Source organism: Plectropomus leopardus, chromosome 23, assembly GCF_026936395.1.
Source record: "Plectropomus leopardus strain MGB_pleo_1.0 chromosome 23, ASM2693639v1, whole genome shotgun sequence".
In the NCBI taxonomy this organism is placed as follows: domain Eukaryota; kingdom Metazoa; phylum Chordata; class Actinopteri; order Perciformes; family Serranidae; genus Plectropomus; species Plectropomus leopardus.
In genome coordinates this window covers 15,844,484-15,872,418 of record NC_142198.1, presented here as the reverse complement: position 1 = coordinate 15,872,418, position 27,935 = coordinate 15,844,484, and the positions used below count along the sequence as shown (strand labels likewise).

Here is a 27,935-nt window from a genome sequence, read left to right as displayed (position 1 = left end):
AACATCAAACTAATGATGGTGACCAGTCAGTGATCTTTTTCTTCATGCACAACAGAATTAGCGTCCGTGCGCACTTGGCCTGAGCTTACCTCTTTTTCCCGGTCTGATTTAGACAGTCGCATCTGTCTGAGCATCTGAGACCTCTGCTCCATCATCAGGGTCCTTTCATAGGTGTACGCACTGATGTCACTGTCATGCTGAGATGAGACGAGAGAGAGACATCGTGAGACATTAAAGAAGTATTTCACTGCTGCTTCACACACACATCTTCTCCCCAGCAGCACAGGTGGTCTCTAAAATCAGCACTTTTTTTAAGATTAGTGTCATCAATTCAATATCTGACCACATGTCTCCTCTTCTGGTCCTAAGTTCTAACGTTGAGTAATGGTCAGAAAAGTTTATTGTGTTGTAAGTTATTATGTCACAGTGACACTGACCTTTGAGATTTTGGATATAAAATGTCATCACTTCATTTTATTATATTAGGCATTTGTGTGAAATGTTATCAAAACTGACATGTGGATTCTTGCGTTATGGCCAAAAACATGTTTGTAAGGTCAAAGTGACCTTTGACCTTTGACAAACAAATTCTAATCAGTTCATTGATGAGTCTAAGTGGATGTTTGTGCCAAATTTGAGGAAATTCCCTCCAGACCTCCTTGGAATATCAGTCTCAAGAATGAGATGCATGAAAGGTCAGTTACACTGACCTCCAACCCACGATATTCGAATCAGTTTATTGTTGAGTCCGAGTGGACGTTTGTGCGAAATTTTAGGTCCAAATGGACGTTTGTGTCAAATTTTCTTACCTCAAGCAGCTCCTAAGATATCATGTTCATTAAAATGAGAAAAAGTTGGTCACATTGTGCTTAAATTTTGACATATGATGACCAAAATCTAATCAGTTAATCATTGAGTCCAGTGGGTGTTTGTGCCAAAGTCAAAGGAATTCCCTCAAGGCCTATTGCGTTCACAAAAATGGGACAGACAGACATCCCAAGAACTTAGTGCCTCTGGCTATGTCTTTTGCTGGTGGGGAGGCATAAAAAATCAAATAAAATCATGACAGCATGGAAAAAATAATCAAGATTTTACAAAATTCTTATTAATGAAAAAGTCCTGAACCCTTGTGTTGTGAAAAACATACCATTTCAACCACTTCCACCTCAGCCTCAATACGTAGGTGATAAAGGAAGGTTGCCAGATCCTTCTTCATCTGGATGGAGTTATCCTCCATTTGGGCCACTGTGAAGATTCGCATCCCACATTTGCGCCACACCTGAGGAGAAGACATTCAGATAATGCAGCATGATTGTCAATGTAGGAAAGACTTTAATTTAACTTCTAACGACACAGAACAACATGCTCCTACCTTGTGTTGGCGCAGCAGGAAGGGCAGCAGCATCAGCATCCCTCCATCGTGGACGATCCACCAGACATCTATGTAGCCCTCTGTGCAGGGCTCGCTGTTACTGGGGAACAGAGAGATGTTTTTGGGCACCAGCAGGGCCAAGTGGGCTGCTGTTGTCACCCGTACTGTGTCTGGAAGGAAGAGAGGGGGCGCTGTTAGCCTGCTAACTCTGATACAAAAAACTATGCCATCAGGAAATAAGATTCTTTTTTTATCTTAGTTTTTATTTCTGTTTCAACAGCTCATACGATCATATTCTCAATCTTGTGTTTTTTTAATGATGCATCTACATAAATTATACGTCATTTCACACTAATGGAATAAAACTTAGAAAATTATAATAATAATAAATAACTATAGTAGTGGGATTTAAGCTTTAAGAACAGAAGTACAAATCTGAAGAACAAGAAAAAGAAAAATTTAAAAAATAGGAAAGGTGGATTGGGTTAAGGGTCACGGAAAGGGAGTTAATGTGTGTGGAGCTGTGAGTGTAAGAGTGTGTGTAATGAGACAGGATGAATCTGTTCAGGCTGTGTTAGAGAGAGGAAGAAAAGACATTGTAGGTGGACAGTTGAGAACATTTTACCATCTTCTTGGACTTACTGATGAAGGTCTTCCAGGACTGTGGGTCCTCGCTTTGCCTCCAGGCGTGAGGCCAGCCCATCACCACCGTGTTGGGCTTCATTCCTCCCAGGCCGCTGGACTGGATCATGTGGCTGATCCCCTCACGTGGCTTCTGAGCCACGATACATTGACAGAAGCCCTTCACACGCTCCTTATCCATCAGGTGCTTCAGAGTCTGAAATAGGAGGAATTTGGCAAAACTTCCCGTCATCTGAAGGTAACCCGCTCTACAGACTAACAAAGCTTCACATGAAACCCCTCGATCACAGAGACGCTGCCAAGATAGATCTTCCCACCTGTTCGGCGGCGAGGGCCTCTCCGTAGCTCTGAAGGAAGTTGCCGGATACGACCGTGCCGACGATGGTCAGGCCCTTTCCCGCCTTCAGCTGGCTGGCAAACGTCAGCAGGCGAGGAGACTTGACGTGGGCGTCCTCGTCCAGTTTTAGTAAGACCAGCACCTGCGGCCTGAAAGAGAGCGGGCGAGGAGACGAGTGTGTTAAAGGATGTAGAATTTAAGAATCAACAGCAGCAGGATATTGTAAATATGTAGAAACTCAGGATTATGTGAACAATGACTTTTATTATTTAGTTATTTTTTATTTTTGAGGGAATTTTAGCTTACAAGAAACAAAGGGACCCACTGATTGTGTATATAGCAGGGGTCGACAGATTATCGGTCAGGCCGATTATCTGGACCGATATTTGGCATTATACTAATTGTCTGCATTGGCATTTTATGTTAATGATCACAGCTAAAAAGTATTAATAGGTGTCAGCAACTTTGACTTTGTAAAACCCCAGGGAGCTATTTTTATTTATAAATTTTATTATTTAAATTTTCATTTGCGAAAGGCATTCAAACAAAGTTTTATGTTGTAGTATCATCGACCCCTAGTATCTAGGATTGGTGCTGTAAAGCAGCTGTGTATTATGAGTGGCGTGTACGCTGAGGTTTATAATGGCAGCGCAGTTACAGTGAATGTGATGAAGAGTTGTGAAAAATCGAGCTTCAGTTCTGTACCTCCAGTTCTTGGTGTGCGGTGGTCCCTCTTCCAACCTCAGGAGGGCATATCGGGCAGCGCTCAGCGAAAGACCGCGGATCCCATCCCCCCACTCTTTCTCCGCTCTGATAAACACACACACACACGGACACATGTATGTACCGCATGCTGCGTACTGTTTTTATTACGCCCTCCCCTGACACACACCCACAACAAAACCATGGGGTGAGTCACACTGTTAATAAACACACACATACTTCGAAAATACACACTGATACACACAATGCTCTTGACCATGCTGTACATGTACAATCATGTGGGGGGGGAACACATCTCCATGGCAACATACCCGTGGTACTCTATGTACTTGTAGATCATGCCGGCTATCACCATGGCAATGATTGCGTAGTACCAGGACGATATGAACATGAGCGCCAGGCAGATAGTCATCCCCAAAAACGACAAGGTCCTGAACACACCAGAGGCACAGATTAGTGTTTGTTTCTATGTGTGTGTGTGTGTGTGTGTGTGTGTGTGTGTGTGTGTGTGTGTGTGTGTGTGTGTGGTAGTACCAGTGGTAATAGGAAAAGCGCGGCCTCCAATTGGGTGTCCTGAGGAGCGTCTGGAGGCCACAGGCGAGGTTCACAAACAGATAACACATCAAGAAGAACCTAAAGAAAGAAAAGTGGGCTGAAAGTGAAGTCTCTGTGGGAGATAAATACAAGCTCCAATAGTGACACACACACACACACACGCAGCCTGTGTCTCACATCGTAAGGATGGGAGCCACCAGGTCCAGAGAGGCGATGAGAATCCCCAGTTCAGCGATCAGGGCCGTCAGCAGCAGGGCCCAGGTGGGCTCCCCATTCGCCTTCCCGTGGCCGAACACCTGGCAGAAACACAAAAGTAACAGAGTTTAAGGGACAAAAACACAATGAATCTTTTTTCTTCCTCTTATTCAGAGTGCTTCCCATTTAGTCACATAGCTTTTAAAAATGTTGGAAAAGGTCTTATCCCCACAAACTGTACAGGGCAAAAAGCGTCTATGGATTGTTGTAATAATTAGTATACTGTTATTATAAGGTAACTGAAAAAAGAGACAACTATTTGATTGCAGCAAAACAAATTGAGCTCCATTACTTAAGCATGCAAAAAAACATCTCCAAATCTCAATAAATTATACAAAAACTGTTTCAATAAATGTATAAAACTCAATGGAAAGAGGAAACATGCCTTATGTTGCATAGGATTTCCTCACCTGTATGACTTATTTTTAAGAGCTTATGGAATTTAAAAAGTGCGTGTGTGACATTTTGATGTTTTGATGGCTGTGGGATCAAAAACTGAAGTTTGAATGGGTTTCAATGGCGCATTATTTGCATTTAACAGTATGAATGTAACAATTTTGTTTACACTGTGTATTTTAGACTTATTGTAGGAGCTGAGCTGGAAATTCCAAGGTTAAACAAAAATACACAATCTTGCCAAAATGAATGCCGTATGCATGAACACAGCCAATATTATCCAAAAAAAAAGAAGAATGAAAGGCGTAAAATGTTGCCAAACAATCCCTACGGGTTATATCTGTCAACAGCAGTATGCTGGCAAACATAAAGGGTTAGAGTGCTTGGTAACATCCTCGGTTGCTCCGTACTGATGTAATCATATTTTCCATATTTTAACTCCTACATATCTTCAAAATAAAATGGAATGAAACACAGCATGCTCACTCACCATTAAACCTTTTAAATTATTAATGGAAGTAACAATGAAGTAAAGATCAGAGTGCTGTCCCGATCTTTACTGCACTGTTAACTCCTACTAATCGTAAATTTTAGGGCAGTGATGAGTCTGTGAGCAGTTCAGGGGGCTTGATATTGGATCTGTAAACCTGTCATATAACAATATAATAATCTGGACTGAATATCAGTACTGACAAGGTCCCAGACCAGATTTCTCCTTCTATTGTCAGGAGGGGTGAACTGGGGATAAATCAGATCAAAACTCCTTTAGTCTGAGCCAAACATTAGCTAAGGGGACAGTTTTACCACTTATGATGTCAATTTCGTGTCCCTGTAATTAAAAATGCAGCTCTAACCCGTAGGAAGGGGATGATGTTGTCCTTGGCGATGGCTTGCAGAAGTCTGGGAGCGCCAGTTAGCGACTGGAGGCCTGCGCCGCATGTTGAGAAGAAAGAGCCAATCACGATGACCCAGGGACTCGGCCACGCCAGAGTCCCCACCACCAGATTCCCTTTGACTGAATCTCCAAACCTGCAGGAGGCAAAATTACATAAACACCAAGAACTTTTATGGCAGTGGACAAAAATATTAAATCACTGCTCTATGTCAGGACATAGCACCCATATATACAGTCAGATAAAAGAGCAGATGTACTGACTTGTCTCTGAGGACCACCCCGTCAATGCAGGCTCCGAACAAGAAAACGCTGCTGAGATCTGGATGGACAGCACTCAGGAAAACAACACTCATCGTTCAAATGGCATCACATTAAATGCATCTTAAGTGCCTTTTAGACATAACAGAAAATGAGCAATTAATTAAGCTTAAGTGGAAAGCCATAAGAAATGAAATAGATAACTACATAGCAACATACACAAAGTATGTTGGGGAAAAATAGGAGACCCCCTTTCTTTTTATTTGATAAGATAAAAGCAAGAAAAAAAACAACTTATTGCTTAGATCTAACTTTGTATCACACCATCAAAACAGCACCTTGTTGTTGAGGTGCAGGTCATTTTAAACATTGCACACTCACTGGGACAAAATCTGGGAACAGTGTTTTGAGTCGCTGCCTGGAAATTGATTTTTAAATATATCATGAACGGATACAGACGATGGAGGTGGTGAGGATGGCGAGAATGGTTCCAATGGGGATGGAGCGCTGGGCGTCTTTCAGATCTCCGGACCGGTTGGAACCAGCCATGATTCCTAAGGAAAAGAACAAAATAATTTCAAATGATGGGATTAATAACACAAGCACGTACGCACACATCCACAGTCAGACCGAGAGTAGAGCAGGCAAAGGAGAGATTCTGCACGTTAGATTAAGTGTAGCGCAAAGCACTGCGGCTTTTGCAAGCGACACGTCACCTGACAAATAGTGATTGTCTAAAAGCCAATGTGTAAATAGCTAATGTAGAGACACTGAGTCCGACCGTCTAAAGCAGGCGAAAATATTCGCATTTTTTAGACGCACACAACATGAAACTAGCATCAGCAGCGAGGATATAAAAGAGCATCCCCTGACAAGCAGCACAGGAATCACCACAGGATGACAGGCTTTGATCCAAGTTGGCTGTCAGAGAGGAAATACTCCTCCTGGCAGACTGACTGAACTTGGTAAATAAATAAATAAGCTATAGATGAATATAGTACACAGAAAATGAACAGCGAATTATTAGTTTTCATTATTGGCTGGTAATAGGAGCTGCAAGGAGTGGTCCCGTGACAGACCCTCCTCAACCAACCCAGTCAACCCAAAACCAGTCAACTTCGGGGAAACACTGCACTGCAATTATTTGTTACCTCCGCTGAGGAGGCTATGTCCTCGGCTCTGTTAGTTTGTTTGTCAGCAGAAAAATGAATAAATGAATAAACTACCGGCCTGATTTTCACAGTGGAAAGATGCACTATGAACTACTTAAAATATAATTTTTAAATAGGAAAATCAAACCAAATTGGACAGAAATTTGCTTTTTTGGTATGGAGTGAGTAAAAAGAAATCCAAGAATAGATGCCTAATGGGAAAAGAGTCATGACAAAGACATGACGCACCTGATCCTAAAACAGCAAGAATCAATATCACACCTACTGTGTTCTTCTACATTTCCTCCATGTTTCTATTTTTAGAATGGGATAGTTCCCATTTTTTCGAGGTGGGTTTGTATGATGTACTTGTCCATAGTCAGTGTATTACCTAAAGTAGATGGTAGTCACCACACTCCCTGTTTTTGTACTGCTGTGGCCTGAGGCTGCAGCAAAAGGTATTTTAGCCACTTAGGAAAAGGTCAGATCTAAAAAAGTGTATGCTATATATAGAATACTTTTACCACTTTATTTTCCTGTCCGACAGCGATTTCAGCTGGTCTACCTCTGTGTCGATCATTTAGTTTGTGTTATTGTGTGACTTTTGTCCTTTAAGGGTTAGTTTGGATTCACGAATGTTGAGTTCTGCGAGGTAAAATGACTGTTTTTGTAAAAGGAGTCTATTGTCAGAAAGGCAAAGTGAAGCAGTGAAAATGCTCTAAATGACATTTATCTATATTTTTGTGGATGGCTAAAATACATTTTGCTGCAGCCCCCATCCACAGCAGTACGTTGCTTTGCTTATATGTTGGTATTCCGGTCTGCATCTCCAAATTGGGGCCGTAATGAGCGCCATCTAGTGTATGTAATACACCGATTATGCATAAGTACCTTTCAAACCCAGCTTCAAAAAAGAACTTAACCTAAACATCATGACTGATTTCATGTTATAGAAAGAGCAAGAAAAAGCTGTACCTGTGACAGACGGGAAGAAGATGCCAACCAGCAGTGTGAAGGAGGTGGTGATGTCGGCAAACACATAAGGCTGCTGGGTGGAGGCCGGATGTGCATCATGAGAGGAGCTAAGGGAGCCTTTCTCCACCACATCCCCTTTGCTGGGGTAGGAGCTCCACAGGTTCTCTATGAGGAGAATATTCAATATGTGCTTGTTAATATGACTATGCATTTATCATTTTGTAGTTTTATGAGCAGAGTTCATAAGTGCCAATCCCATAATATACCACATTATGATTATATGCCTATTATTAGTACTTGATCATCATGTGCTGGGAAGACCACAGACACATTCACACACGAGTAGATGACAAAATGTTGAAGCACTGCACCTAGATGCATGAAAAAATATATAATTTGGGCATTGTTTGAGTGTGCTTTCAGTACGATCTCAAATAAAAGCAGCGACTTGGTTGCAGTTTGTTCTACGTCCTGCATGCTCTACCAAGGAGCCAAAACCATTATTTCCAGCAGGTGAGAACACTTCTGACATGGATAATCTCCTGTCATGTGCAGCATATGTGTAAAGGCAACTCTGCACAATGTCTGCACCTGATTCTCCGGGCAAAGTTTATATGAGCAAACACCTATTGTCACAAACTGTACCTGAAATTATTCCACTGGCCAGCCCCGGGATCCCTTCGATCTGGGAAAAATTGTTGGAACTGAAGTATTCGTCACAGGAGGCGTTGAGTTCAGGGCCCTGGCAAAAATGGTTCCAGAGATACGTGGTCTTCTCCACCAGATCAGGGGCAGGGCTGGGGTCAAAGGTCGGCCCCACAGTGGTGTTTTCTGATGGGAGGCATACAGTGTGTCAAAAAAAAGCTCAACAGGTTTGTGTGACTAAGATAGGAACAAAAGTTATCTAACCCTGGCACCCACCATTAACAGCTGTGAAGTTGTTGTCAGCTCTCTCCGCCGGCTCTCTGATCGGCAGCAGGACGGTTTTCGCACACTGGTTGTCGTCAATTTCATGGCCACTGATAGTTCTGTTTCCCAGCATGCACACGCTGTGGATGGAAGCCCATCAGTCAGTCAAAGCCGTGAGAGTTAAGAGGACTGGGTCAGCGTGCAATTTAAATCAACACTTACGGGAAATGTGGCGGTTTGAAGGCGGAGACCAGCGCTCCGATGTAGATGGAAACGATGGAGACGATGACGCAGGCCAAGAAGATGGACGCCAGTTTGTTGACATACTTCACTCCCACAAAAACCAACAAGGACATGAGGAGGAGACAGATGGAGCCGTAGACCCGCATGTTGTTTAACATGGCCGCCCCTTCACCTTCAGGGTGCTTTGACTCAAAAATGGCTGCCTTAGGTGCGATGTACATCTGGAGGAGGGAGGGAGGAAAGTGGGGGGAAAAAGAAAGATTTTTATCAGATTTTTGTATCAATAAGATCGAGTTTATTGATTTGCATTGTGGATTCCCATCTTTCATTTAAACCGTACCACCGTTTTCTTCACAATTTTATACCATCACAGTAGTGATGTGCCACCATACCTTCATTATGTTTTACAGTTTTACAAGTCAAACAGAGACAATCACAACAGGACCAGTCTGTCAAAGCTGAGAATAGCTGTGCTGTGGTCAATAACGACTATCTTATATCGTTCTGCCTTATAACCACTGACACCTAGAAGGCAACACTCAGAACCTCTTGTACTACAGACAGTCTGATAGACAGGTGGGCATGATCATCGCTTCGAAAGAGCCACAATAACAAAAAAAAATCCTGCACACTATATTTCAATTAATCATTTTTACCTCATGAAGCTCTCAGGACCGAAACGCAAGGTTAACTACACATTCATTTATTTGTGCCGGCCTGCTACGGTTTAAACATCTGCCGCCACATTTGGATTTTCCATTTTTGGAGCTTAACTACTCATTAGAAGCACTAATCAAATACCTATACCATTGGATTATTCACTGCACCACACCGCATACTCTGGGCACAGATGGAGCAGCAGAACACCAGATGCAGTGAAAATGAAACTTAACCATTGACTGTGCAATGACTGACCATTGACCAGATAGTAATGGTGACAAAGCAAAAACCCACCAGAAGGATCTCGATGGCTCCCAGGATGTACATGGCTCCAGCGAAGGTGGTGCCCAGGTAGAAACACAGGCCCACCGCCCCCCCAAACTCTGGACCCAGAGAGCGGCTGATCATGAAGTAGGCGCCTCCCGCTGAAAGGGGGAGGAGAGAGGAGGAGGAAGAGAGAGAGAGAGTGGGGCAGGTTGTACATCAGGGTAGAAAGAAGTGGAAATGAAGAGAGAGAGAGGAAAAGCAGAGTAGTAAAAGAGTAAGAAAAGGGGGAAATTAAAGATAAAAAAGAAGGAGAGAGATGATGGACAAGAGGAGGAGATGGGACATAAAAAGAAAGAGAGAGGAATGGATGGATGTTAGTATCGTAATGATGTTAGGAAGTAAAGAGAGAGAGAGAGAAAGGACAGCTGATGAGAGAAGTCATCCTATGCTTGAGGAAATAAGCATAATGTTCTACATGAGACACTGGAGTAAGAAGAAGACAGAGCAGATCTTTGGTCAAATTGTATCTGCAAAGGAGTCTTTACAACTGTTTTTTGCGTCACTCAAAGTAAAAGTACTGCATCGGCTGTAAACTCTTCATTGTCTTTAGGGCTGGGTATCAGATCTAAATACCTTTTTTAGTCCCCTCCGAAATGTGTCACTAGCACCAAGTATCGTAAAATAACTGTACTGAAAGCTGGCATCAAATGAGTGATCTGGTTGATATTTGTGTTTACATGTTCTCTGATGTGTCAATTTCTGATTTATATTAAAATATTGGCATTTTTTGTCTTGAAATGTTATAGGTTAGAAGAACGGAGGGAGTTGATCTGATAAGTGCGGTCATTGTAATGGCTGACAGGAGTAATAAAGTTTCCTGTCTTGTTTCGGATGCTTTCATGTTGTTGTTGTTACGCACAGTGTGATTGGTTGATGCTCATATTCGCCGTGCAAAAGCTCAGAAAAACTGACCTGGTTCAAACTAAAATACATTTTTTAAATTCAGTTTTTTGTATGTAGTATTCATGTTTTGTATGAAAATACAAGAAAAACAACAGTTTGAAAAAAAAAAACAAAGAAAAAAAAAGCATTGACATGTTAATTAATCAAAAGAAAATAACGCCCCTGCTGTGTAAAGGCCTTTATCCGAGCAAAGGTCTGCTTATGTTTAGACAAATATTAACATTTTAGAACTTTGGCCTCTTTTGTTTTATTGTTTATTTTTACTTTCACTTCTATGTTTTATCTTCTGTTGTCTAATAATAAATTTTACAGTCTATCATTTTTTTTATATGTTGTATGTTTATTGTTTATTGTAAGCACTTTCAGGTGCATCTCTTATTTTGAAAGTGCTCAGTAAAAAACAGAGTTAATATTAATAGTTATGATTATTATTATTATTATTAATAATAAGAAATGTTGTTGGCAAGAGTATAGGACAATTATAGATAAAACCCAGCTCCAATCATGCTCTGAACTTTGTGTTGCAAACAGCATTGTCCTACACAACTCGATTGACTTGATACTCCAAGAGAGCTTTTAAAAAAAAACAAAAAGAAACAATTGTAAGCTTAATTTGCTGATACAATTTGAACCAGTCGTAAAAACAGAGCACATGGGAGAATCATACAAGTAAGAGAAACTACAAATTTGCTACTGATTGTAGGCTCAGAATTCAGTGTTTGGTTTCCAAAATGCAGCCCTTAAACAAACAAACACAAAAAAAAGTCGCTCATGTCTTGTGCATTTGACATGCATGCCACAAAAACGTTCTCTAAAGTAGGACTAGGTGATATGAAGAAAATCAAATATCACCATACATTCGACCAAATACCCCCAAATCAATATTGCAGGGTTCACTGTGCTTTCACAAAATATATATGGGATTTTTTAAATAATAATCATCAGTAATGCGGATATAATAGCTACATGGATAAAGGCAAGTGACAGAACAGCTAGAATAGTCTGGTAAATTCCGAAAATTACATAATTTTACTGTAATGCATTTTTTAAAACGAGCAAAGACAACACTTATAATATTCCAATATACAAAGACGTTTCACATCATGATATCAATATAATATAAATAGCCTGCTGAGATAACAGTCGTCTCATTAAATTAAAAAAAAAACTGATGGTGAATGATTTTTAGTGCTGAGTTGTATTTAGGAAGCCAAACACTTTTGATTACTCCTCCACATTAATCACAGTAAACTACATACATACAGAATTAACTACCATCAGACTAGATGGTGAGAAAGTATGAGAAACTGTGTCAGGAAAAAAAAAAAAAAGACAGCATGGAATGAAATGTCTGATGCCAAACAAGACACGTTAGATCAATACTCTATGTTACCGAGGGTTTTCATTCTACATTCAATTATCGAAATGTCACATGCTAGTGGAAATATCACACTACTTTGACATTTGGGATATTCGTCTAGAGGCGTTCCAGTGAGAGGTAAAGTCAATGGCGGATAAATATCCTGGGTTTTTTAATGTGCGTACAGACAGACAGGGAAGAGGTAGACAGAGGGAGAGACAGGACAAACAGAGATAACACTCATTAGAAAACACACGCATGTACTGTATCAGTGCCGCCAAAGCTGGAAGAGAAGGGAAGCAAACAAAAAAATATATCTACGGAGGTCGCATGGCTAAATAAAGTCACAATGGTCACCATAAAAATGGAAATAAGATTCAACTAGCTGTGTGAGAGTCAGATTAAGAGATTACCACAGCACACCAGTGCCATTTAATCCACGTGTCGAAAAAGAGTGGAAGGTGACAGAATACCTGGAACGACTCCATTGGTGGCGATTGCACTCATCGATATTGCGGTCAACATTGTCTGCAGAGGGACACAAAGACAGACAGGTTTTTAGTAAATTTGGAGTGTTTTAAGTTTTGTTTTGTCATTCCTGCGCGCTAAAACAAACGGGACACTGAAATACTCACACAGCAACAGCATATGAAGACAATACAAAGGCCCTGCAGCACGCCAGCACTTCCCACCACCCACGTCAACCGCAGGAACAGGATGACGCCGAAAATGTTCTGGAGGCAAGGCAGGTAAACTCCCATAAACGTCCCCATCTGTGGCGACTGTAAGGTGGATGTGACAGAGAGAGCGGACAAAGAAAACTTCAAGTCATTACTGCAAGCAAAGATAAAACATAGTAAATAATGTTGAAGTTTTTAAGACTGCATTTTGAAAATGCCCTTTCTTCCTCATTTTCTTCCCGCAGTAATTTCCCACCTTCACTGTACTACACCAGCATGATGCAGCAGCCTTTTATCAGGCCAGAAGGGAAGATTTAAAATATTTTGGTTTAACTTTCTCAGCCGTCTGTTGCCAAGTGTGCCGTGTAATCAGAACAGGGTGAAAACAGTGAATTACTCTGAACCATCACAACAGCCTGTCTTATCTTGGCCAGCCAGCAGAGATTGAAGTGCAGATCGAGGTCACACCCTACTGTACTCACTTTCAGATGCTGAGTCATGAGGGCAACAAAAGAATAAAGTGACTTTATGACTATATGTCAAAAGGAAAAAGGATGGTTGCATTGTACCCATAATCATCACATAGGTTGAGACTGCTGTTGTCAAATAACAATGTATTTTTTGGTAATTTTTAACCTTTTTTAATTCTTTTTTTTTTTCTTTTTTTTCATTTTATTTGTGGTTTTATTTGCTTTTATTGCTTCTGTTGTTGTTTTTTTCCGTTGGTTTCTTTGTATTATTTTATACTGACATTTTTACATCCTGCATCTAGCATTTTTGCACTCTGGTTTTAATTTTGTCCCAACTAAACCCTAGTTTCATCTCACTTGTGTTCAATAAGACTGTTTTGCTTTCTGTTGTTGTATCACCGTCTATGTATCCCATTTCTGCTATGCTTTATTTGTCAAAGCACTTTAAAAACTCTGTTTTTAAAGGTACTATATAAATAAAGTTATTACCATTATAATGTACAGCTAGACAAAAGAACGTATGGAATCGAATACTATGTATGGGTGCTGTGAGCACATTTAAACAGAAAATATCTGTATTTAATGTACTTGATCGCACAAAAAGAGAGCTCATAAAATGCTGGCATCAGGCCAGTTACATCTGTCAATATGCATTGTGGGGTATTGAATCAGCAAATAGTCTTCTATAAAAAGACACTGAGGATATTACATCCTTTACCGTGCTTGTATTTTTGTACTGTGTGTTTCCACTGCAAAGCAAAATCCCCTGATGGCTGTGAAAGTCTATTATCAGTTAAAAAAAGTAAATACAGGCACACAGAGTCTGGTATACCTTGCCGGCTTTCTTCTTCTCGCCGATGCTCTCGGCCTCCTCGTGTTCCTTGGCCCCCTGCGTCAGGTTGGTGTAATTGGCCAAGCGATTGAGCAGAGATGACACCTTCGGCCGAGTGTCCATCTCCTCCTGATGTAGGGGGAAAAAAGAGTGGAGACATAGGGTGGAAAGAGATGAAGAATGTAGGTAGTAGGCAAAGGAGAGCAGACAAGAGGGAAGGAATGATGAGAAAAAGAAGAAAGAAGAGTAAGAACAGGAGAGGTTATAGAAATAACATGACAGCAAGGAGGGAATAAACATAAGTGGGTGAAGCGAGAAGAAAAGTGGGATGACAAGCACAGAGGAAAGTGCCAGATTAGAGGTAAAAGAGCTGGAGATAAAGCGGCATATTGAATGGCTCGTAAATGGAGTGGGAGACAGAAGACAGAGCTGTTTCCAGGGAACTTCAAGATCTATAAAAATCGAAATTATCTGCACCCAACAGCCAAATGCTGGTTTATTTTTGGCTCTAGTTGAGCAGACACTTTGGCAAATAAACAGCCTCTGTTTAGAGGTTCTCTTTTTTTCCACGTACAATAAAACATGAAAAGTGGATATTTTTAAGGAAAGCACAGGTCTTTTCCAGCTTTAATACAAAGATTTACAGCGCATTATGAAATGATTATAATGTGTTTTCAGGACAGTTCTATACATTATGGGTTTCAAACCTCAAATAAGGCCAAGTTTCTGTCGTAGAAGTCATCATCGTCCACCCCGTGAGTGTTGTTGATGTACACACTGGAGATTTTGGAATTTCCATCACCTGGACACAAAGAAAAAGATTATTAGAGGGAATAAAAAGAAAATAGAAAAATAAAGGATGGGTTCACATTTTTTTAAGTTTTAAGAAAAACAACAATCAAGTGCTAATGTTCATATTAGAAAATATTTTGCGTGCTTTAATACAGCAATTGGAAAGGACTTACACTGATACTAAGTAGTAGTAAAACTACTGATAGCTACACATCAGCACTATCCTCTTACTGTTTTGGTTGCACAATAGTTGGCGCACTTGCTTTCTGCTGTAAATTGTCCCGGGAGATTGTATTGGGTGGCAGAAAATTTCAAAGTGACCACAACAAACGCAGATGGTGCCATTATTCTATAGCTGTGACACTGTGCAACATTTACTTCATAATGATAAATTAAAGCAAATAAACGTGTATTTCCACTTATATATTATAAATGCGATTCATCAATATGTAAAAATAATCGTTAGTCGCAGTCTCAAAGCAAAGCATGTTTCAAAAAGGTCATCTGGTCACCTGACTTTGAAAAAAAAAAAAAACGTGAGCCTCTCCTTTAACTTCTCTCTCCCACAGACACACAGATATAGTTTGATGCAACGGCCACCATGTCGCCAGTTCAGTTCCGCCTCAGTCAGCACAGACCACTGCATCAGCAGCACCTGAGTCAGCAACATCACTTCCCTCCCTGCTACGCCACAGTCACGCTAACGGCAGCAAACGGCCACATGCAGGGAACAGAAGGTCACTTATACATGACATGACTTAAGACCCAAAACAGGCTGGGCTATTTTTTAAAATGAAATAATATGCAAATAGAAAGAAATGGACTTGCATTTCCTGTTGCTCTATAATTTGATCTGACTATAGTGAAAATAAATATCCTTCAATCATGTGTCAATGCAGCAGATACAATGGCAATTGATTTATTTTACACTGTCTCGATTTCACCTTAGTGAGCAGGTAGTTTTCACTTCACCAGTGTTTCACAAGTTCGGGGACAAAGTGATTAAAGGGACGACAAAGCCAGAAAAGATTCTGTTACACAAAATTACATTCTTTTTTTTGCAATTATTTGCTTTTTTCCTGCAAAGAAAGGTAATATTTTTACCTCTTTGAGCTTGTAAAATCATCAAACTGCTCCATATCTTGTGGTGAGGGAGTTAAAGTATTCTTTTCTTACACATGAGGGGTCAAAAGTCAAAAAGTTCAGGAACCCCTCCCGTACATTACAACTATGAATGAACGGTCGTGAGTCCAAAAAGAAAGCAACACAGCACACAAGCTTGTAAATCCCAATATGCATCAGCAACTCTCACTATCTCACCAGCAAACTACATTTTTAGACACACTGAGAAAAAAGTCAATAGAAAAAAAAAAAAAAAAACAGCATTTGGATGGTGGGTGGCAACTTCCCATCCTGCTCGCAGTCCTTCATTTGGCCAAAGATAGCCAGTGTGAAACTGATTCCACACCAGCGACCAACGACTCGCCTGTTAATATTCAGTGGCTGAAGCTACTGGTGTGGTACAACAACATCAACCAACAAGCTAAATGGGCCTTTTGCTCATTTGTATGTATACATTAAGTATAAATATGCATATTTACACTAAACACATGCTATGTTAATACTTAAAATAAAGGCAAATTGGATAAATATGGACACACGTCAGTGCATATGCACACTGAGGCACGGGATTTCCCGCTGGCATGTTCAACATCTAACCTGTTGATCAGGACAGACAACATATCATGGACGTCAAAGTTTCCTAACTGCTCAGTCTGACTGACTAGACTGCTGACTCATTACAGAACTAGAGCTGGCAACTATTAAATTAATCACAAACTAATGTGATAATAGATTTAGCAATGTGAGTAACCCTTAAAGAAAAAAAAGAGTCAAAATTCTCTGATTCCAGCGTGTACACATTTAAGTATTTTGCTGATTATCTGTATCAGGATTTTTTTCTAATGGTCACTGATAAAAATTAATAAAAAGTAAGTAAGTGTCAGCATGGAGGGAACTTATACTTTGTAAAACGTCAGGGAGTTGCTAATACAATTATTTAATAACTTATGAAAATATATAAGTGCAGCAAAAACAATTAAACTGATCGACTGGCAAAAATATTATGTTTTTTTTTTCTTTTATGCAAAAACGTGAAAGAAAGGCTCTCCGATAAAAGTACTTAATATGAAGGATTACCCTGACTGTATGGAAGCGTACAGCGGTGTATGTTTCTGCAGAGACTCTGCCCTCTGCATGCATTTTTTTCTTATTTTATGCGTACAGGATGTTTATGGCCGTGCACCCCCACAATGCTCAGGTGAGGTCCGTGCGGTGGCGACCAATTCCCAGACCCTAGGCAGCACCTTGCGAGCGAGCGTGTTTACAAACAGTAACCGACAATCCTTCCTCACTAGACCTTTTAAAGGAGCTCAGCCGACCTGATTTCTTTGGACAGATCGTCCCAGAGCCTCGGGGCTGTGACTGCAAACGCTCTGTCCCCTTTATTTTCAGCCGGGGCTCTAAAACAGACAAAAGATATCTGCCAGGGGATCTTAAAGTACGTACTGGTGCGGACTGTACCAAGAGGTCAGATACAGCAAGAAGAGAGTCGACGAAGAGCAATCAGTAAAATCTTAAAATCTAAAACATATCTGGAGATTTTTGAGCATTTCCTGACATTCTTTGTGTCACGCAATTACCAGTTAATTATAGAAAAGAATCTTTTTTTGCCATCCTAATTATGAAACGCCAGTGATTGACCATTTTAAAAAAAATCACCGCTATTAACTTACTTTAAGTCACTACTGCAGAAAAAAAACATCCTGTTATTGTTTAACTGCAGCATTCACACATAACACAAGCGAGCACAGCTGTCTATTCATGTGTGTGTTCCCCAAGAGAAGTCCTCCACCTGAGTTTAACACATCTGACCGTGACGGCTTTCTGTGTGTGTGTGTGTGTGTGTGTGGGTGAGCAACCAGTGAAGCAGAAAGCTACTGGAGCCAGATGCGTGTGTGTGTCTGCGAGCTGTAAGCACATCAAATTCAATAGCAAACTTTATTGGTGTCAAAAATGATGGATCACGGCGCATTTGGCCTTTCTGAAAATAACTCCCCGCTCCTCCTGCCTCCTTTCCTCTTCATCGCCTTTCAGCATCTTGACTCATCCACGTCAACAATGGCATTTTTCTTGTCAGCTTTCTGCTTTTCTACCGGCGTTTTTCTCCAGCTGAGACCACTGCTGTGCAGTTGCGTCTCCCGATGATCTCCCTCTTTTATATTTCTGTTTAAACAACAGCAGGGTCACATGGCCTGATCGAAGCTCAGTCGGATTAACCGGCTCCATTTCTATTTATGGAAGCTTATTAAACAACGTGGGGCATCCTCACTACTATGCAACCGCTTAAGTGGATCAGCGTTGCTAATACAGTTACATCTCTCCACTGTTATAACCTCCCGTGTTGAGCCTGTGAATCAGAGCGGCTATTCTTAAACACTTTTCGAAAGTGAATTACTGCTCGCTGCACGACAACTGCACAGTCACAGAGGTCAGATGCAAACTATTTACCATTTTACTCATCACAATGTCATCTCAATTACACTTGCTAGCTGTACCTGTTCAAACTGGGCCCATGTGAAAAGGTTTCTGCTGTCAGCTACCATTAGGTAAAGAAATGAATCACTGTGTCTACCGTGCTGTAGGTGGGCCGATAACAGCAACGGGGGAAGTGAAACCTACACTATGATCACAACAGACATACATCACAGTCCTCTCATTGTTCTCACCATCAGCCAAGTGCAATAAGTTAAACCTGATTTAACTGTGCACCCCAGAAGTTCAGTTCTCACTTTGAAAACAAATAAAGAGCTTTATGACCCAGAGATAATGTAAAACACATTTAAAAACACTTGAGGCATGCACGACGATACATCTAAAAGACAGCACTTTTCTTAATTCCTATATATAACGTAAATAAGACGTAATAATATACTTGACTAATCACAACAACATGAGCCAGCAGAGCCACGACTGTGACGGTGTTTGTACCAGAACAAAGCGCCACTAACAGATTATGAAGGTGGATGTTAGAATTCCTGAGTCAAAACTTTTACCGACTAGAAAAGTGCAGTCAGTAGAGCGCAGATCTCTACAAAGTAGCGGCCCAAGCTGATCGCAGCCACTCTCGCTGATTCTTGTAATTCCAGCAGATGCACCGCAGCACGTTTAGGAAGCTAATAAAACACGTTTTGTCTGTTTGTGATGGAGCAGCAGCATGTTGCACAGAACTGACTGATTTCTCCTGCGAACAGGATGTGAAAAACAGATGCAACATTATTATGAGGATGAATTTATTTTAAATGGCTGTTACACAGCCACAAATCATTCATAACTTGACTTTTAACAATATTTTTTTTTCTGTAGCTACACTACAACAAAGAAGGAGATAAACACAATTTACATCATAAAACAGAAAAAATAGACTAAAATGGGTGTCCGGTAGTTCAGTCATAGCGGCCGTGGGTTCATTCCAACCTGCAGCCCTTTGCTGCTTGTCATCCCATCTCTCTACTTTTCATATATAAGCTGTCCTATGTAATAAAGGTAAAAAAAAATCTACTAAAGGTACAAATGCCCCACCACCAGCGTGTTGGTTCCCTCGCTCTCTCCTGCAGCACTCTTTCTCTCACAGACACACCCACAAAGCAGAGCAAGTGCAGAGCTCCTTTACTATTTAGTCACATTTTGCAACCATGGAGCACTACTGTGATTTGCAAATACTATTAGCATATGAACTAGAGAGCTGTCTAATTTAATGAGACGAGCCAGGTCCTTCTAAACAAAAAGCACAATGAGTCCAGCTTTGATTTATTTAATTATAACAATACTTTATAAAATGTAATCATAAAAGTACTTTATTTAACCTGCTCATAGCCATATTTATTATAACTTTAGTGTATTTATCTTTTATATTTTAGTAGTTAACATTAGTTTAAAGGACATGTAAAAAATATCACAATATACTACTATATATATATTGTGTATCGCGATATAGCCTTAAAATATTGCAATAATATTTTAAAGCCATATTGCCCAACCTTAACTGCAGCATTTTATGTGTATATGGATGTGTGTTTTCTTCACCTTGCTCCACATTGCTGTGGTCCGGTGTATCCGCCCCTCCTGCAGTTGTCGTCAAGGCTCCCGACGCCTCGCTGAGCGGGTCACTTCGATTGACGCTCTCCCTGGAGCCAAAGCGCACTCGGGCACCGGAGCGGGAGCTGATATCAGGCGACGTGTCGGACAACCCTGGGAGGTCCTCTGCCTTGGTGGGCGTCACCGTAAAGCGCACTGATGCCATGGCAATTCACTTGGAGAAAGGAGAAAGGGAGGGGTGTTGCGTGGGATGCAGGAGGAGAAGGATGGAGTTGGGGAGGAGTCAAGCTAGCAGGGCTGTGATGACCTGAGCTAGGCTAGGCTATCTCCCAGTTGCTGCTGAGGTAACGGCAGCCTCTACAATGTGTTCTTTTGCAGCTGCGAGTCTCCATTGAAGCAAAGTGGTTGGCTGCCACCAGGCATGTGAAAAAAAATCTGCAACAGGTCTCTTTCTAAACCTCCAAGTGTCTCTAATCTCTCTGATTATGTTTGAAAAATAGTGGGTTTAAAAGTGACACAGAGGTATAAATTCCTTAAATGTGTGAACGTTTAGTGTACCAGTTTTAAGCAGCTGTCGGAGATGATAAGTACTCATTCACGAAGAGTTAACGTCATCTCTTTCAAGCCAAGTCTTTGCCATTAAACAGCACTGAAATAGCATCTCTGAGCTTCGTACAGTATCTTTTCTCTCTACACTGTTTCTTGATTCTTATGGATAAGGACTATGGTTTAGGATAGCAGGCGAATAGCTCGTCTTTATCTCTGCCTAAAATGTGTCTGACATGCACCTCGAAGATAAAAATGTCTGTGTAATGACAGCAACCACTGGTGGTCACAACCAGGACGGGGGATGTCATTGTAGGAAGCAATCAGAGGGAAATGATTGAGATAAGAGAGAGAAAAAATAGAGCGGAGATTAGTTTACACAGCAAAATCTGGCTGAGATGTCTGTGAAAAGAAACACAGTATTTTAAAATGTAATGTAAATGTACATCATAGTGAATTACTAGAAAAACGACTCTAATTTTCATAACTAGAACATTAAGTTTCCTTGTAAAGGTAATCAGTTTATCACAGTTTTATAATGATGCCTCTGAAGTACCGTAAATAATGATGCACAATGAGGAGAAGGACTGCAGGCTCACTTTTTCGGGGTGTCTACAGGTATTAGACGCTCCTTTGAAACTTCCTGTTCAAGGCGAGAATAGCATGCATTTACACCGCCTCGCCGTTTTGTATAAAAGGTATGGTCGTGGAATTGGGGGATAGAGCTGTGCATATCCACCTATGCAGAGATGGGCTCTTTCAAATAACATTTACAGGCCAGTGCATAGGAGTGGAGACAAAATGGAAATATCTATAGAGAGGTAAGAGATTACATTTACATATTTTAAAGATATGTATTTATTTATCAACAAACCGTGAAATGGGCTTATTTGACACACCCATGGGCTTAAAGGGTACATTAGGTATCCATGAAGCCCAGGTCAGATTTTAGATGTATTTCACAATAAAAACATTAGACAGTTGGATAAATAAATTACTGACACATCAAATGAGAGATTAGACTTTCATTTTAACTTAAACATTGTCACCCAAATTGGGGCAGGACATGAATGTCTGAAAAGCCATGTTGGTTAGAAAATTAGAAAATGCAGACTTAATATTTAAATTAGATTAGATTAAATTAGATCAAATATTTGAGGCAATCAAACGTTAAGACTATTTAATGTATTTTAAGGACCAGGACATTTTAAGAACTGAAGACACTGTTTTTCGGTGAAGGATCCATTAAGTTACTTCAGGCTCTCCTCTGTGCTCCAACTGCAACAAATGCAGGCTTAAACAGGCCTTGTAAACAATAAAAACGTCACTAAAAACTGACTACTCTAAAGATCACACCACAGATTGATTTCATTCACAGTCACAGACTCTTTTTATGAAAAATTCATATATCTTTTTATAAATGAACCCAGCTAAATTCAGATTTTTTTGACAGTTTTATTATCCTTTTACAACAACATCTGTCTAAATGAAGGAGTTGTAAAACAATAACTAGCATGAATCACCATCTGTTGGCCCGCTGCTTTGCAGGTGCAAAGTCAACTATGCAATGTGCCCCTTCGTCATGGGAAAAAAGTGACAAGACAGGTGGATATGGCTGAATTGTTGTTTTAGCTGGGTTCATAATTTAATTATTAAAGGAGAGCGGTTCCAACCGGTTGTGGCAGTAGCTGCTGGCTGTTTTCTCTCACTCTGCATGCAGAGGCACGGCACATTTCCCTGTTTTATAATGCTGCCTCCTGCCTTGCACGCTCTGTCCGTCCTGAGATGGACAGGGGGCGAGGCGGCAAAATAAAAAGAGCTGTGACACCCGTCTTTCCCGTTTGACTGGAAAAGTGTCTCCTTGAGAAGGGAGGGGGGGTTATTTTCACAAACTTCCAGTTACATTTGGGCGACTCAGCAGGGGAGGTGAGGCCTATCCCAGCATGCATTGTAAAGGCTGGGAAACACCCTGAAGAGGTTATTAGTCTAGACAAACATATTCAAACAGCTATGGGCATTTAGGAGTCTCCGATACAACTCAATGGTACGTCTCTGGACTGACGGAGGAAAGCAGTTGGACACATGCATATTTCAGCACTTTTGTTATCTTCTCTCAAACATCGCAGCTCCATAACACACTGTTCCAGTCACACACATGCGGTAATATATCTAGATACAGTTTCCCATGTTATCGATTAGCTGGCAGTTTTTTTGCAATCCCTTGTGATACACGAGCCAAGGGTGTTTCCTTTTTTACTGCAGACATTTGCTCCCTCATCCTTATGTGCTATAACAGCAGATGTAATTACTATAAAACCTTAGCTTTCCTCTTTCTGTCCACTGTTGGTCTAAGCAGTGGAGCATTACGAGGTCCAGAACATTTTGTTCTACTTTCTGGCAACTCAGCTCTGGTTTTTGTTTTGTTTTTCTTGTTTTCAGCTGTTATTTTTGCATAATAGAGGGTTGTTTTACTGTTCAGTTACACAAAAATCACACTGAATCACATATAATTGCCCTTTGATATGTTGCAAAGCAGCTTTGTTGGTGTGTTACTATAATTTCCAGCCCTAAGGGACTGTACTTTATTTATCAAAGTAGGTGGGTGGCTGCGGTGCGACTTAAGGTTTTTTTATATCTTGACCCTCCCTGAAGCTACAAATATTTTTACTTGAGCTTCCCTGCGTGAGAAAATGCATGGCCCTCCCCTCCACCATAAATAACCATATTTCAGTTTCTGGCTGATAAATGCTGTCATTTGGGTTTTGTTTTTTTTTAACACAAAAAGCAGGCATTTTAAACCCACATGCAGGTTACAGGGTTCTGAGGATATTTACAATAAATACAAAATACAACCATTTACAGTTGAAAATCACTACCTGAGCTAAATCACAAACCATAATGCCCTTCCCCACTGCTTAAAAATAAATAAAATAAAAATAAACACATAGCTGTGATTTCTTTCAAAAACATAGAGGTAAATGGCAATGAGTAATTTAGAAAAGTTCTACAAAGTCCAAGAAATTGGTAGATTTAGAGGATTATTTTTAATAAAGGCTATGGAAAAATGTCCAGAGAAAAAAAACTAGGGAAAAACTTATATATATTTATAATTATCATGATTATATATTTATAATTATGTTACAAATGAACATCATCATCATTCTTCTTCTTTTTTGCCCTGTCGGGGTTCCTATATCTTTGAGAAAATGGGATTAAAGACTTTTTAAGACTTTTTCAAAGTCACTCAAAATTCAATTTAAGACCAATTGTATAGAAGCAAAAACTGAAGGGAAGTAAACATGAATCGACGTGTTACTTTAGATAAGGGAGACTGTTGCTCAAATATTTTTCGTAACATAAAACATGACTTTTTGGTGACATTAACGTTAAGGTATTCTTTGTTATTTCGAGAATTTACAATACAACATCACAAAAACAATTAATAAAAATCTTACTCCCCATGTCTTAATATATTTAAGACATGTTAATACAAAATAACACCTTATTTTTAGATGAATTAATTCATTGCCCTTTAAGACCTTTAAAGGATCAACGGAAACCCTGCTCATTAGTTGTTGTTTTTTTTTTTACTTTTTTTTTTTACTAATGTTCAAGCAAGTTACTTGCAATTTAGTAATTACTTGCTGTTTCTATTTTATTTATTTATTTATTTATTTATCTATTTTGGAGGGGGGAGCATTTTTGCAATTCTTTTTTTATTTCTTTTTTTTTTGGTCGATGCCTTTTTACCATGTTTTTGAAAGAAATCAAGCCAATTTTCAGCATAGCTATCAGAGAGGGATCAGCCACCCTTAATATAAAATACCGCATCAAAGCACCTGGAATAATACCCCAAATCGCAGTTATTATGAACAACAAAGTCAAAATAAGGAGAAAAAAATGTGTCTTATTCTCTTACCTAGCTGTCGGTCACTGCCACTGGTTCTCACGTTAATGCGGGTATAATCAATATGATCCAGGGACACGCATATAGCCAAACACGCCTTCATTAATTTGGATAAACATCCTCTAATTAGTCCCAATCAGCAACTTAAGGAAAGCCCAGTTGATAGTGATCCTCGCTTGCTAACCGCCACTCAGTTAAGCCAATTAAGCTAGCCATAATAATTCTGGCTTGAACCGGTCAGTAAACACCATCCGATATTCATACACACAGAGCTGGAGTTGTGATCTTTTTTTAACGAAATTGTGAGCAGATGTTTGGGCTTGAGCTTTTTGAAAGGGGAATGCGGCATCTGCTGCAGTTTCAGTTCAGATCGAAACTGGCTAAAAATCAGAAAGGCGCGCAGTTAATGTGGGATAAACCGGTGAAGTAATTAGCCTGTTATTGACAAAGTTGTGATTTTTCTGTCAAATTAAGCATCACATATTAAAGAGCAGCCTGTCGGGCGCTGAGCCATCACTCGGGTAGCTGTGGGTACCCGGGGCTTGTATCGGCAGAGGTGGTCTCCGCTTCAGTCGGTACAGCTAACCGAAGCTAACGTTAGCCAGAGGCTAGCCATGCCGCTGTTAAACTCCGCGGACCTCCAGCTATTTCACTGACAGCGACAAATACCCGCTGAAAATCACAAAACCGGACACGTTAGTCACATAAAAGGCCTACCTGGTTCAAGTTTCCGTTCAAGAGCGCTTCCACCATATGGCTGTTTTCAGTTACATCTGGGAAGATTTGGCTCCTCTCCCAGGTTTTCTCGGCACTTTTTTTTTGTCCAACCGACCCAACAAAAAAACATGCGAACGCGCCTGGTGAGTCCTATATCGCTTACCGTCGTTCCAACGGCTAGCGCATGCGCAATGGCGAATATGCGGTGTATGCTCTCTGGGAAATGTAGTCTTTAAAGGTCAAGTAGCGATAATCTTTGTTTGTACAACTTTTTTTGTGGTACCTACGTCAAATGTATAACCAGTTTATCAATTATTGTATTAGTGGTGACACGAATACACATTTTAATTTCATATGCAGGATCTGAATGTCATTCATTTAAAAAAAATCCTTAAATCTGCATGCATCATAAAATATACATGCATTTAAATATAATACCACTGTTTCCCCTTTTATTTTAAAAAATCTAATTTTAAAATCAACATTTTTTGCAGTTAAAATTTTAAATTATCACAGACAAAGTCATCCTTCAAAACTTGGAATAGTCTGTAAATAATGCTCTTCCTTGAGATTTTAGAGGTATCCTGTAATTTTGTACATTTCTTAAGGAGACTTAGACGGGTTCCACTCTGGTGACTTAGGCTGTAATATATTATTCACACCATTTTCATTTAGCCTGCATGCTTTTTATGAAAGCATCCTTCATTGTGATTGTTCTCAACTAATTTTTTACGATTTTATTCTTTAATTTGTCCCCTGTCTAGATTTTATTCACACAGACAATTGACTAGAAATAGTAAACGAAACATTTATTCAGCATGAAAACAAAATTATCACATTAATCTTAAACGAATGGCACAACTTTAAAAAAGAAGATCCATAACAGCAACAAGAGCTGATATCCAACATATGACATCTGATCAGATACATTTGGGCCAAGAGCTTTAGGTGAAACGTTCTGGCTGCACATTCACAAGTTGTGATCCAGACTATATTTTTTGACTTTCTGCTTCTATAGTTCCATCTTCGCTTTCATCCCTCCATGTCTTGGTGTGATCTCCATCTATCCATCGCCTTTTTCTCTCCACCTCTCTCTCACAGAACAGGTCTGGGCTGCTGGGTGAGCAGAAGGCCGAAACGTTTCTTCACCATCACTCGGTGTCGGGAGAACTTGTCATCTGGAGAGAAGCGAGCCGGGTGGGCCGAGCTGGTGGGCTGCCCATCAGGACTGATCTTCTGTTGGTGATAAAGAAGGACATAGAAAGCAGCACACTTGATTTCAGCACTTTGAGATCATTTTAAAAAAGCCATTTTTAATTAACAATGCATCAACACACCTCACTGGATAACAGCTTTTTGGTGTTAAAGTAAAAGTCCAGTGTGTAGGATTTAGGAGGATTTAATGACAGAAATGGAATTCGACAGATTAACTATGTTTTCTTTAGTGTTAAATCACCTGGAAATAAGAACTGGTCAGTTTGTTTTGGAGAGGAAGAGACATCTGCGGATAATTCAGCTCCTAGTAAAAAGTCGTCACCACTAAATCCCACTAAATCTTACACACTTTTCCTCTATGAAACAAAGGGGTGTAAAACATTTCATCATTTAAAAACATGCCACTGAATGAATGCTTTATGGTATGAACTATTTGTTTCTTGTATGGCTGCAAAATACAATTATTTCATTATAAAACTTCAGAAAATAATGCCAAATGGCACAAATTCCCCCAAAAGAACTCTTCAAATTGCTATTCCAAAAATCCAAATTTAACACAGCATGAAACAAAGAAAAACATGCTAGAAAAGGAGAATGTTTTGCTCAATGTAATATTAAAATAAGGTGTCACTAACTACGTTGGGTCAGTCGACAAATAATTTCTGCTTTCATGTGTTGTATAATAACTACAATAACTAAATCTGCATGTCATAACTTCTAATTAAGTCTATAATATAGCAAGAATATAATCATATAATAATGTGAGGACGAATCAAATCCAAAACCTTAGGATTTGACCACAAAGTATTTGACATGCCCACATTAGAAATATCAATATATTGCCAGGACCTTGTATATTTATATCATAGCAATGAGCATGTATTACGTTTCACAGACTAATTGGAAGCTTTTTTATAAACTTGAATTCTGGTAACCTATATTACAAACAAACACCTTTTTATTCATGAATGATTACATTACTAAAACAAAGTTCAGATATACCAACACAACTAATGCTAACAAAACTGCTAACTAATTTCAAAATAACGTGCATTAATGTCCATTTAAACCTAGAAGAATAAGTTATAGTCTTTCAAATTGGCTTTAGCATATACAAATTATGGTAGGAGTACTTTAATAACGATGTAAAATGTATTTAGACGGAATAAAGATAGATATTAAGGATGTAAACACGGCGTTAACGTTACCTTCAGAGTGTAAACTCTGTCTCCGTTCTCGTTTAGGTAAAACTGCAGAAACATTTCGACGGTTGCTGGTTTTAAAGCTTCAAATTATATCGAATATCTTAATTTATATCGAAAATAATGCTAAAAGTTGTAGGCAACACGGTCTTTCTCTTCAGAAATCCACGTGTGGCGAAGTTTCTGGTCGCTCAGATAACAGAACGGATATCCGGTTCAAAACTCAGACCGCTCGGCATCCTGGGAAATGGTGTTTAATAAATTTAACACTTTGCTAAACGACCCAAAGGGAATTTTCCTCTTTGAATCCGAGAACATTATTATGCGTTTAAACTTAAACGTTTGTTCTCGAGTTTGGAAACATTAGTTCTTAAATTAAGGTCCACTTTCTGGAGCTCGCGACCGCATCTCGTGGTCTCCATGAGCGCAGTTGTCATGGAGATAGTCAGTTGTCAT

General features: G+C 39.8%; 2 protein-coding genes across 8 annotated transcripts in view; both read right to left on the bottom strand.

Annotated features, from left to right (window-relative positions):
• slc12a6 (solute carrier family 12 member 6) overlaps positions 1 to 25,215 on the bottom strand; it is a 31,165-nt gene extending 5,950 nt beyond the window's left edge. For 6 of the 7 annotated variants that reach the window (XM_088074083.1, XM_088074086.1, XM_042511873.2 and 3 more), the window contains exons 1-23: positions 25,063 to 25,215; positions 19,881 to 20,717; positions 14,651 to 14,745; positions 13,944 to 14,072; positions 12,597 to 12,743; positions 12,435 to 12,489; positions 9,666 to 9,796; positions 8,691 to 8,932; positions 8,481 to 8,608; positions 8,205 to 8,390; positions 7,560 to 7,724; positions 5,889 to 5,987; positions 5,437 to 5,494; positions 5,135 to 5,309; positions 3,807 to 3,925; positions 3,609 to 3,707; positions 3,386 to 3,505; positions 3,057 to 3,161; positions 2,332 to 2,500; positions 2,015 to 2,210; positions 1,373 to 1,542; positions 1,148 to 1,279; positions 90 to 197 (exon numbers count right to left, since the gene is read on the bottom strand). In XM_088074083.1, the coding sequence (XP_087930209.1) occupies positions 90 to 197; positions 1,148 to 1,279; positions 1,373 to 1,542; positions 2,015 to 2,210; positions 2,332 to 2,500; positions 3,057 to 3,161; positions 3,386 to 3,505; positions 3,609 to 3,707; positions 3,807 to 3,925; positions 5,135 to 5,309; positions 5,437 to 5,494; positions 5,889 to 5,987; positions 7,560 to 7,724; positions 8,205 to 8,390; positions 8,481 to 8,608; positions 8,691 to 8,932; positions 9,666 to 9,796; positions 12,435 to 12,489; positions 12,597 to 12,743; positions 13,944 to 14,072; positions 14,651 to 14,745; positions 19,881 to 20,097 (3,045 nt within the window). In that variant the 5' untranslated portion in view covers positions 20,098 to 20,717; positions 25,063 to 25,215. Of the gene's footprint in view, positions 1 to 89; positions 198 to 1,147; positions 1,280 to 1,372; positions 1,543 to 2,014; positions 2,211 to 2,331; positions 2,501 to 3,056; positions 3,162 to 3,385; positions 3,506 to 3,608; positions 3,708 to 3,806; positions 3,926 to 5,134; positions 5,310 to 5,436; positions 5,495 to 5,888; positions 5,988 to 7,559; positions 7,725 to 8,204; positions 8,391 to 8,480; positions 8,609 to 8,690; positions 8,933 to 9,665; positions 9,797 to 12,434; positions 12,490 to 12,596; positions 12,744 to 13,943; positions 14,073 to 14,650; positions 14,746 to 19,880; positions 20,718 to 24,357; positions 25,038 to 25,062 lie in introns of those variants that run through there. The other variant, XM_088074084.1, reaches the window with a different exon arrangement.
• Positions 25,216 to 25,850: 635 nt separating this feature from the next.
• On the bottom strand, positions 25,851 to 27,704 carry nop10 (NOP10 ribonucleoprotein homolog (yeast)). Its single transcript, XM_088074113.1, has 2 exons — positions 27,486 to 27,704; positions 25,851 to 26,298 (listed from the first exon to the last, which is right to left on the bottom strand). The coding sequence occupies exons 1-2, from the start codon at positions 27,537 to 27,539 to the stop codon at positions 26,158 to 26,160; spliced, it is 195 nt and encodes a 64-aa protein (XP_087930239.1). The 5' UTR covers positions 27,540 to 27,704; the 3' UTR covers positions 25,851 to 26,157.
• Between the last annotated feature and the right edge of the window lie 231 nt (positions 27,705 to 27,935).

Excerpts from the sequence above, each read along its gene's own strand:
- nop10 (XM_088074113.1), bottom strand. The coding sequence starts at position 27,539 with ATGTTTCTGCAGTTTTACCTAAACGAGAACGGAGACAGAGTTTACACT. Across the intron at positions 26,299-27,485 it reads ACAGAGTTTACACTCTGAAG|AAGATCAGTCCTGATGGGCA; the intron begins GTAACGTTAACG and ends TATCACCAACAG.